This window comes from Macrotis lagotis, chromosome 1 (genome assembly GCF_037893015.1).
Source record: "Macrotis lagotis isolate mMagLag1 chromosome 1, bilby.v1.9.chrom.fasta, whole genome shotgun sequence".
NCBI classification, from domain to species: Eukaryota; Metazoa; Chordata; class Mammalia; order Peramelemorphia; family Peramelidae; genus Macrotis; species Macrotis lagotis.
The window spans coordinates 912,968,468-912,980,116 of NC_133658.1; the positions used below are offsets into that span (position 1 = coordinate 912,968,468).

Below are 11,649 nucleotides of genomic sequence, written 5' to 3' on the forward strand. Positions count from 1 at the left end.
ATCTTTCATTTCATTAAATTACAGAATCTCAGGGATCTTGGGGATCATTGGTTAAAAAACCTCATATACCTTCAAAATCCCTATCTAACCTCAATTGGAATGATTCCAGAGGTGGTAAAGTAATTATTTGGTGAAAGTCAGTTCTATTTAGGGACAGGTCTCATTATTAGAATTTTCTTCTTTTATATTGAGCCAGAATCTACTTTCCTGTTACTTGTACCTATTAGTTCAAGGTTTCTATTTGATAGCTATAGGGAAAAAGTCCCTTTTCTCCTCCATATGATAGCCTTCAAAGTAGCCATCTTATTTCTTCTGAATATTTTTCTTCCTTCTGTTAACCTCACAAGATTTTTCACCCATTACTCAAAAGATATCATTTCTAGACTTCTCATCATTCCAGTGGCATTCCTGTGACTACACTGCTGTTTATTAATGTCCCCTCAAAATGAGCTCAGAATTGAATGTCAAACTTAAAATTGTATTCTGAATTGTGTATTATATAATATGAACATAATTTTATTTAATCTGATCACTTCCATCTAGAAATGGAGCTCAAAATGGTTATAGATAGTTTTAGTGACTACTAAAAGTTGGTTTGCATTCATTTTGTGGCCAACTAAAACTTCCAGATCTTTTGAACAATCTGTGCTGACCAACTAGCTCTCTCCAATCCTGTTCTATTGACATATTTTTTTCTCAATGGCTTGACATATTTCCTATCTTTTTTTTTAATTTATTTTTTATTCTCATTTTGTACAAATGTTTTTCTTTACATTAATAAAATATACTTGTTTACAAGTAAACAAAATACCCCTCCTCCCATGAATATAGATAGACTTGCTTGGGCAAAAAAGTAAAGGGGGGAGAAAAAAAATTAAAATTAAAAAAAAATAATAGTAATAATTGTAGGTATGGCCAGGTGGAGCAATGGACGAAGCACCAGCCCTGGAGCCACTAGCACCCAAGTCCATATCCAGCCTCGTAAACCCAATAATCACCCAGCCATGTGACATGCAAGCCATCTGATCCCCACTGCCCTGCAAAAACCAAAAAGAAGAAAAAAAAAAGACCCAAAATAAAATAAAATAGTAATAATAGTAGGGGTGGCTGGGTGGTAGACAGAGTATTGGCCCTTGAGCCAGGAGCACCTGGGTCCAAATCCGGCCCCAGACACCCAATGATCACCCTGCTATGTGGCCCCAGGCAGGCCACCCAGCCCCACTTGCCCTGCACCCTCCCCCAAATAATAATAACAAAAAATGTGTTTCAGTCTTTGTTCCAACACCATCAACTCTGTCGTGAGTGGATCACATTCTTTATGATAAGTCCATCACAAAAGTTACTTCCATATTTTTCCAACATTGCCATTGCTAATCGCAACTCCCTCCTTTCTTATTTCTCCACTACCATGTACTATATTTTCTCTCTCCTTTCACTCTGACTCTGCTGTAGGGTTGCTGGGTGGTGCAGCAGACAGATCCCTGGTCCTGGGGCCAAGAAGCCCTGAGCCCCCATACCACCCCTTAGGCCCAGAATCCACCTGGCCCTATGGTCCTGGGCAGGCCATCCAATCCCAGCCCCTTGCAAGAAGTAAAAAAAGAAAATGTGTTCTATCTGACCACTGTCCCCCCATGGTCCATCTTCTCCTCCTTTATTCACATCCCCACCCCTTCCCCCTGCTCCCCCCTCCTTCTTACTCCAGTTGTCTATACCCCATTGAGTATATTTGCTGTTTCCTCTCCTAGCCATCTCTGATAAGAGCAAAGGTTCCCTCATTCCCCCTTGCCTCCCCCCTTCCATATCATTGAAATAGCTCATTGTAATAAAAAAAAAATCTTACGTGAAATAGCTTGGACTATTCCCCCTCTCCTTTTTCTTTCTCCCATTCTATTTCCCTTTTTTTCTTATTGACTACATTTTTACACCATATTTTATCTTCGAATTCAGCTTTCTCCTGTGCTTCAACTATAAAAGCTCCCTCTACCTGCTCTATTAACTGAGATGGTTCATATGAATATTATCAGTATCATTTTTCTATACATGCAGTTCATCCTCATTAAGTCCCTCATATTTCCCCCCTCTCCTCCAATCTCTATGCTTCACCTGAGTCCTGTATCTGAAGATCAAACCTTCTGTTCAGCTCTGCCCATTCCAAAAGGAACCTTTGAAATTCCCCTGGTTCATTGAAAGCCCATCTTTTTCCCTGGAAGAGGACATTCATCCTTGCTGGGTAGTTCATTCTTGGCTGCATTCTAAGCTCTTTTGCCTTCCGGTATATTGTATTCCAAGCCCTACGAGCTTCTAATGTAGCTGCTGCTAAGTCCTGTGTGATCCTGACTGCCGCTCCACAATATTTGAATTGTGTCCTTCTGGCTGCTTGTAATATTTTCTCTTTGACTTGGGAGTTCTGGAACTTGGCTATAATATTCCTGGGGGTTGGTTTTTTGGGATCTCTTTCTCGGGGGGATCGATGGATTCTCTCCATTTCTATTTTGCCCTCTGCTTCTAGAATATCAGGGCAATTTTCCTGTAGTAATTCTTTGAAAATGATGTCAAGGCTCTTTTCCTGATCATGACTTTCAGGTATTCCAGTAATTTTCAAATTATCTTTCCTAAGTCTGTTTTCCATATCAGTTGTTTTTTCAATGAGATGTTTCACATTTTCTTCTAACTTTTCATTTTTTTGGTTTTGAAGTATTGATTCCTGATTTCTGGTAAATTCATCAATCTCCCTGAATTCTATTCTTTGTCTGAAGGATTTATTCTCCTCAGAGAGTTTTCTTATCTCTTTTTCCATCTGGCCAATTTTGCTTTTTAAAGCATTCTTCTCCTCAATAACTTTTTGAACTGTTTTATCCATTTGACCTAAGCTGGTTTTTAGCATGCAATTTTCTTCAGCATTTTTTTGGATTTCCTTGACTAAGCTGCTGACTTCATTTTCATATTTTTCCTGTATCTCTCTCCTTTCTTTTCCCAGTTTTTCTTCTGACTCCCTCATTTGATTTTCAAAGTCTTTTTTGAGCTCTATCATAGCCTGAGCCCAATTTCTGTTTTTCTTGGAGTCTTTAGATGCAGGAGCTTGTGCTTCCTCATCTTCAGACTGAGTATTTTGATCCTTCTTGGGCTCATTTGCAAAACATTTCTCAATGGTCTTCCTCTTGTTTCTTTGTTCATTTTCCAAGCCTAAGCCTGTTTTTTGGGGTGCTTCCTGAGCTTTTGGGATACTCCCACAAGGGTCTTAGTGTGTGAGGTTCTGTCCTCCTTCCTGGTCTGTGAATGACCATATGCGCCCCCTTCTGCCACGGGGCCGAGGTGGGGGGGCCCTGTTGTTCTATGGGGGAGCCTAGACTGGGATCAGGATCTGAATGTGGTCAGAGCTCCAGAGCCCTGTTCCAGAGGCAGAGGACAGAGCTCAGCAGTCTCTCTCTTCACTCCCCTCCCTCAGCTCAATGGGTTCATGTCCTGGGGGCTCCTGCTTACCAGCTCACCTGCTTCTGTTTCCTGGATCTGGGCTGCCAAAAGACCAGGCTGCTGGCTGTGTGCCCTGAGGGCTGCTCCACGTGCTCGCCCCAGCAGAGGTCCCCCGCTGCTCCCCCACTCCGTGCTGGTGCTCCCCGGGGTGCAGCCCAAGAGACTCCCCCGCTGCTGCGAGCTGCTGCCCCCAGCGCCCTGGGGCTGCCTCCGGGAGGCTGAAGTTCCTTGGCTCTGGCGGGCCACCCCTCTGGCAGGCCGCCCCTCCGGCCCTAGGAGCAGAGCCTCTCTGCTCTTTTCCAGGTTACCTTGGGTAGGAGAACTCTCTATTGACATTTTGAACAGTTATATTTGTTATTTTTAAATTTTGTCTTGTTGGGTTTTTTTCTCTTTTCTCAACATGTTGAGACTTTTGGGGGGGGGGTTTTGGGGCAAGGCAATGGAGTTAAGTGATTTGCCTAAGGTCACACAGCTAGGTAATTATTAAGTGTCTGAGGTCAGATTTGAATTCAAGTCATCCTGACTCTAGGACTGGTGCTCTGTCTACTTGCACTACCTAGCTGCCCCTATGTGTTGGAACTTCTAAATACTCTTTTAAATACTTCATTCTCTAGTGTATTAACTGTTGCTCACATTTGTATATCAACAGCAACATTGATATATGCCTTTTATATTTTCATTAAAAAGTTTTGAATAAGAAGGCAAATAGGACAGGATGAAAAGTATGAAATTCTGAGGCATGGCACCAAGAATTTTCCCTACCCATTGACATCTGTCTATTATCCTCTTTCTGGGGGCAGCTAGGTGGCACAATGGATAGAACACCAGCCCTGGAGTCAGGAAGACCTGAGTTCAAATCTGGCCTCAGACACTTAATAAATAACTAGCTGTGTGACCTTAGGCAAGTCACTTAACCCCAATGCCTTGCCAAAAAAAAAAACCAGACAAAATACTTTCTGGTTAAGATCATTCATGCATCTTTGAATTCACTTCATAGAAAATTGACATCCAAACCACATGGGTTTATCTTATTCTCTTATTGTTTGGGAGACTTAATAATTTCTTTTTCATAATCAAGATACTTGATGTCCATGTAAGAAAGACAGCAAGTTTCAGTACATAAAATATTGGCCTTGAACTCAGGAAAATTCAAATTCCCATGCCACCTCTTGATATTTATGAAATCTGTTGTTATTGCCAAGTCACTTCACATCTCTGCTTCAGTTTCCCCATCTTAAAATAGAATGAGTTCACAAGTATGTACCTAATATATTGGGTTTCAAGGCTCAAATGACAGAATGTAAGTAAAGCACTTTGCAAACCTTAAGCTAGTAAAACTTAAAACTTCACAAAAACCTTTGAAACTGGTGGCTAGGTGGCGTAGTGGATAAAGCAATGGCCTTGAAGTCAGGAGTACCTGGGTTCAAATCCGGTCTCAGACACTTAATAATTGCCTAGCTGTGTGGCCTTGAGCAAGCCACTTAATCCATTTGCCTTGCAAAAACCTAAAAAAAAAAAACCCCAAAAACCTTTGAAACACCCTATACAGATTCAGCTGCTATTTTATATTTATTCTCCCTCCAGTCTAGAATCTTATAAATAAAAAACTGAGTTTGGTGTCCCAATGTGCCTTTCATACATATTGGTTATGCAACCCTTGGTAAGTCATTTTACCTCTGGGTTCCTTAGGACTGTAATTTGTCTGACTTGAATTAGTAACAGTTCTTTCCTTAATAAGTTCCCTATGGGGCAGCTAGGTGGTACAGTGGATAAAGCACCAGCCTTGGAGTCAGGAGTACCTGGGTTCAAATCCAGTCTCAGACACTTAATAATTACCTAGCTGTGTGGCCTTGGGCAAGCCACTGAACCCCGTTTGCCTTGCAAAAACTTAAAAAAAAAGTTCCCCATAACAATGAAATAATAGATCAGATTTCTTTCTGAATCCTATCATAATCAACCCTTAATATTTCCTTTTTCTTTTTAAAGATCTCTCCAATTATTATTTATTAGTTTCCTGCATTTTGCAGAGGTTGGCATCAGGTTAAACAGTCTGGAGTTTCCAGGAAAAAATTTGTCTTTCTTTTCTGAATATTTATGCATTTCCTCCCAAATTGCTAACAATTTTTCTCTGAATGCAGCTACAAAAATGCTTTCTTTATCTTGAATCGAAGTCATTTAGTCCCTGAAAGGTCTTTGTTTTAGTTCCTCGCATTTCTTGGGCTTCAGTTCCTTCTTATATTTTTCCTGTTTCCAAATTCGTAATCATTTTTGCTAATTGAGGAGTCAGAATCAATCATTTAATATAAGCAATTTCCTTTCTTACAATACATAGAACTGGATTTTCATGCTCTTTTCTTTCTTTCAGATTCCATTATGCAGAAGACTTTTGAAAACTTGGACTGGATTCAAAACCAGGACATTTCTCTGGGAGAGTCATCTAAGGAGATAATCAGCCAGAATTATCCCTGGTCTCCCAAGTTGGGAGGAGCTTGGGAGTGTGATATCAGGCTAGAGAAACAGAAGGACAACTGGAATAGACAGTCCAAGGAAGTTACAATGTTTCATACAGAAACTAATGATGAATTGAATATTAATGAATGTAATACATTTGGAAGAAGGTTTAGTCTAGCATCAATCATTGTTCCACCACAGAGGGTTCCAATAGGAAAAATTCTCCATAAATATGATACACTTAATAAGAACTTCAAACAGTTTTCAGAACTAAATAAGCATAATAGAATACCTTATTCTCTTTGTAAGTATAGTAAATGCAGGAAGCCCTTCACTTACCACTCAGACCTTATTCAGTATCATAGAATACATACTGTAGAAAGACCATATGAATGTAATGAATGTGGAAAATCCTTCACCAATAATTCAATCCTTAGAAACCACCAGAGAATTCACACAGGAGAGAAACCTTATAACTGTAATGAATGTGGGAAAGCCTTTAACCAGAGAGGTCACCTGACTGAACATCAGAGAATTCATACTGGAGAAAAACCCTACATCTGTAATGAATGTGGGAAAGCCTTCAGTAACAACTCAATACTCAGGAGTCATCAGAGAATTCATACTGGAGAGAAACCATACAAATGTAATGAATGTGGGAAAACCTTCAATCAGAGGGGCCATCTTAATGAACACCAGAGAATCCATACTGGAGAAAAGCCTTTTGAATGTGCTGAATGTGGGAAAGCTTTTAGTCATAGAGTATATCTTACTCTACATCAGAGAATTCATACTGGAGAAAAACCATATAAATGTAATGAATGTGGGAAAGCTTTTAGCCAGAGGGGACACCTTACTGAACATCAGAGAATTCATACTGGAGAGAAGCCCTATATCTGTAATGAATGTGGAAAGGCCTTCAGCAACAACTCAATTCTTAGGAATCATCAAAGAATTCATTCTGGTGAAAGACCCTATAAATGTAATGAATGTGGAAAAACCTTCAACCAGACAAGACATCTTATTCAACATCAGCGAATTCATACTGGTGAAAAACCTTTTGCATGTACTGAATGTGGAAAAGCTTTCAGTCATAGGGTATACCTTACTCTACATCAGAGAACTCATACTGGAGAGAAACCCTATAAGTGTAATGAATGTGGAAAAACTTTCAGCCAGAGAGGGCATCATACTGAACACCAGAGAGTTCATACAGGAGAGAAACCCTACATATGTAATGAATGTGGGAAAGCCTTCAGTAATAACTCAATCCTTAAGAATCATCAGAGAATTCATACTGGAGAGAAACCTTATAACTGTAATCATTGTGAGAAAGCATTCAAACAGAAGAGGCACCTTACTGACCATCAGAGAGTTCATACTGGAGAAAAATTTTTGAAGCGTTTAGAAAAAGGGAAAGCTTTAAGCCATAAGGCTAGGCTTGCTTTACAAAGAATTCATGCTGGTGAGAAACCCTTTGAATGTGGAAACACTGTTAATCAGAATTCAGACCTTTCTCTACACCCAATGATTGATACTGGGGAGAAAACCTTTGAGCATAATGAATCTGAGAAAATGTTATTCCAGAGAGGACACCTTATTGAACATCAGAATAGCCATAGTGGAGAGAAACTCTTTGAGTGTAACGAGTGTGGTAAAAATTTTAGCAAAAGTCTCCACTTGATGGAACATCAGAGAATCCATACTGGAGAGAAATCCTTTCAGTGTAATATATGTGGGAAAGACTTCAATCAGAAGAGTCACCTCACTGAACATAAAAGAGTTCATACTGGAGAGAAGTTCTTTGAATGCAGTGTTTGTAGGAAGAGTTTTAGTCACAGGACATCCTTTATTAATCATCAGAAGATTCATTCTGGAGAGAAACCCTATGAATGCAATGAATGTGGAAAAGCTTTCAACAATAACTCAAGCCTTTGGAACCATCACCGAGTTCATACAGGAGAGAAACCCTTTGAATGCAGTGAATGTGGAAAAGCTTTTAGCAATAATTCAAGCCTTTGGAATCATCACAGAATTCACACAGGAGAGAAACCCTTTGAATGCAATGAATGTGGGAAAGCCTTCAGCCAAAGGGGACACCTTACTGAACATCAGAAAATTCACACTGGAGAGAAACCCTTTGAGTGTAATGAATGTGGTAAACATTTCAGCCATAAAACATCCTTTATCAATCATCACAGAATTCATACTGGAGAGAAACCCTACGAATGCAATGAATGTGGAAAAACCTTCAGAAGTAATTCAGTCCTCAGGGATCATGAAAGAATACACACTGGAGAAAAACCCTTTAAGTGTAATGAATGTGGAAAAGCTTTCCGTCAGAGGGGCCACCTTGCTGAACATAGGAGAATTCATACTGGAAAGAAACCCTTTGAATGTAAGGAATGTGGGAAAGCCTTTAGCACCAGTTCAACACTTAGGAAACATCTTTGTAAGCATCTTTCTAAACTTTAAAGCATTAGTCGTGATTTATTTGAAAAGGAAAAAATCCCTATAATTAAGCTAAGGGATACTGTTGGCATGAGCTTCAAACTTTATCAGACATCAGAGACTTTATGCTGGTTGGTTCCCTACGGGTGTAATGATGTAGGGAAAATCTGTTGATTTCTCATTGCTAAATACTGGAGAGTCAATTTGTCCATTTGTAACATTCACACAGTTACTTGGTGTTTAAATAGGTCAAAATAACTTTGTATTCCAGTATGCATCCAGTAATATATGTTAACTGCCATCAGGCTGCAGTAACATAGTGTTAGTCAATACAGCAACTTGTGCTGCTTAAACCAAAAGATTTCTGAAAGAATCTCTATTGAAAGCGCCAAGATGTTTAGGGGAAAAAATAATAATTTGAATACATTTGGAATAAAGGATTGAAAGATAGTGGACAAAATGCCCAAGATAATTTTTTGCATGAGATATGAAAATAACATAGGAAACATCTCATTTTGGAAGTTTCTCATATATTAATTTAATGTGAATGGTACCAATTTATAAGCTACTACTATTTTGTATTTTGGTCTGGGGTAGAACTATCAGAATACCACAGCTGGAAAACTTTCCATCTAAACCTACTTAACTATTTTGTGGAAGGGAATAATATAGGTCAGGATAAGGAGAATAAGGACAAAATTGCAGTTTTTAAAATTTGTTTCCTGTTGCAAAGGCACACGAGAAAGTCTTGAAGAATTCAGCCACAGACTCCTTGAGAAGAGCTGATTCTAAAAATAGGTAAAGACGGAAAGGACCAGTGTCACAGCCTTTCCACATGGTTGTGACTGACCTTATTAAACTATAGCATAAAAGGAATCCCAGGTTAGAGTCTTCATGGGCCCTGAGATACTTTAGATTACCAACACATGGACCTAGAGACAGCTCCAGGTGTTGGAGCCAAGTCTTTATTATCCCCTTAGGTGCCCCTCTTCTCTCTAAAAATCATAGGATCATATTAATTAGAACTGAAAAACACCTAGTGATTCCAAACCCCTTCCTTTATAGTCGAGGAAGTTTAGGCCTAGAGAGGGGAAATGACTTTTTCCAAAGATAATACATTTAGTAAGTTGGCTGAGATCGGGTTCAGACCTAAATGTTATGATTCCACATCTTGGGCTTTTTCCCACTATAACTTCTGCAAATTCCTCCCTATGACCACTCCTCTGCTTTGTATAGAGTCATTAGAGTGCTGATCTTGGAGCAAGGAATACCTGGGCTTGAGGCTCCAATGTTTATTAGCTTTTTGACCATAGGCATGTCATTCAGCCTTTTTGATCCTGTTTGCTTATCTATAAAGCGAGAAAATACCTTCAGTACCCATTTCCCAGGGCTTTTGTGGGGATTAAATGAGGTCACCTATGTAAGATGCTTTGCAAAATAAGCTATGTCAATTATTGTTATAAACCATATTCGCTTACCTTATATTCACTCCAGATACACAAATAAACCTGTTGCTCCAGTTTTCGTTGTCTTTTATTCGGATTGCAAACTTCCACCTAAATCACAGCCATAGATGTCCTTCTACTCCTCCAGAAGTTGCAGTTTTACTCAGAGTGAGATACACCAATAGCAAGTGAATTCTAATTCAAAATTAAATTTCTAAATTAATTCTAAATTAAATTAAAATTCTAAAATTAGAATTTTACAAAGTAGCTACATACCATTCTTTACATGAAATGTGGGCACCTACTACAAAGCAGCTGATTATGTGAAGGTATAACTTGTTGAAAGAGCATGTGATTTAAAACAGCTAGTTATATGAAATTAAAGAAAAAATATATCACTTCTGACATGAGATGGAGTAGAAATTGAAGCAATTGAAATCCTTGAAACAATTATAGGCAATAAAATAAGCAGGAGGTTAGCTGCTGTAAACTAATTCTGCAGTTTTTGTCTTTTTTTTTTTAAAGAGAAGTCGGTATTCATTGGGATCATAGAGAGCAAGTGGCAAATTAGAACAAAATAGAATTAACAACCTGCTTTTGACAGTTTACTACAAACACTATCCCTTCTCTCATTTCTCTTCATTCATCTTTAAGTTCTCTTTGTCTCCAAACTACCTCATTCTGTTCTTTCTTTTTGGGTACTAATATCCTTCTCCCTATTTATACATTTCCGTCTTCATCTCATTGGATTATCTCATTACTCCTTTAATTCCTCCTTCCCTTTTCACATTTATTCATAGCATGTTTGCAATATTTTTGCAAAAGTGTTATGTCCCATGAAATCTCAGGAGTTTTGGCTAGGCTGGCTACTCCCCATCTCTTTAGTCAACTTACTAGCTGTATAAAAAAAAAAAATAACTCCCTGCAACATTTATACCCCACGCCAATAAACCATGCCTTTTGGAAGATGACGTCAATACACTTCATCAAGTCCTGAAATATTGTAATGTCTGCTAACAGATTCATAATCACTCAAAAGAATGATTTCCTAAAATGAAGACCCTATTCCCCTTTCTTTTCTAATACCAAGATCCTTGGCCTTGAGTCATGGAACACCATCTTCTCCAAAGACAAAGTTGGAAGTCAGCAATAAGGTAGCAGGCTGCAAGAATAAATGCATGAAGAATGTCAGGGAATTATATAATCAAAAATAAAATGGCAGGTCACATAGAGCAAAGGACAACTCATGGTCAGGAATTAGCAACTGATTGGACATGGAAGTTTGGGGGATCTGAAGGAATGAGAAGTGTGGTCATATGAAGGCAGTTGAAGTCCTGAAGCTGGATGGGAAATGAGACAGCTGTTCTGGTCCCTCTAAATGAAGGATCTGGAAGAAGCTCTCTGATCTCCCCCTTCCACCTTCCCCATGTCTTTGGATATTACTATGTCTCAGTTACTGGGCTAAACTGAGGATACAAATAGAAGTGGAAAGAAAGACAAGAAAGACAAGTCTGCCCTCAAGGTGCTTCCATTCTAATGGGGAAAGGGAACACATAAGAAAAAAAGATGAGGGGAAGGGGAGAACTTAGGGGACTGAAAGTCCCCAGCCCCAGGCCATGGTAATGGAAGTCCTGTGGAGATGTCAGCAATGTACCCTTGCGAGGAATGAAGACATGGTTAGCCTGGATCTCCTAATTAAAATGCAGATTTTGAGAGGAACCAGCAATCTGAAAGAGAAGCTGAAAGTACAGGAGGGTACTTCCATGTAAGAGATAGTCCAGGTGGAGTGATCTAGAAAGAGGTTTCTAAGACATGGTAGAGAAAATCCTAA

General features: G+C 39.1%; 1 protein-coding gene across 1 annotated transcript in view; it reads left to right on the forward strand.

Annotated features, from left to right (window-relative positions):
- The window catches only part of LOC141509762 (uncharacterized), a 31,341-nt gene extending 19,692 nt beyond the window's left edge, over positions 1 to 11,649 (forward strand). The window contains exon 6 of the mRNA XM_074219532.1: positions 5,837 to 11,649. Coding sequence (XP_074075633.1) covers positions 5,837 to 8,397 — 2,561 coding nt within the window. The 3' untranslated portion in view covers positions 8,398 to 11,649. The remainder of the gene's footprint in view (positions 1 to 5,836) is intronic.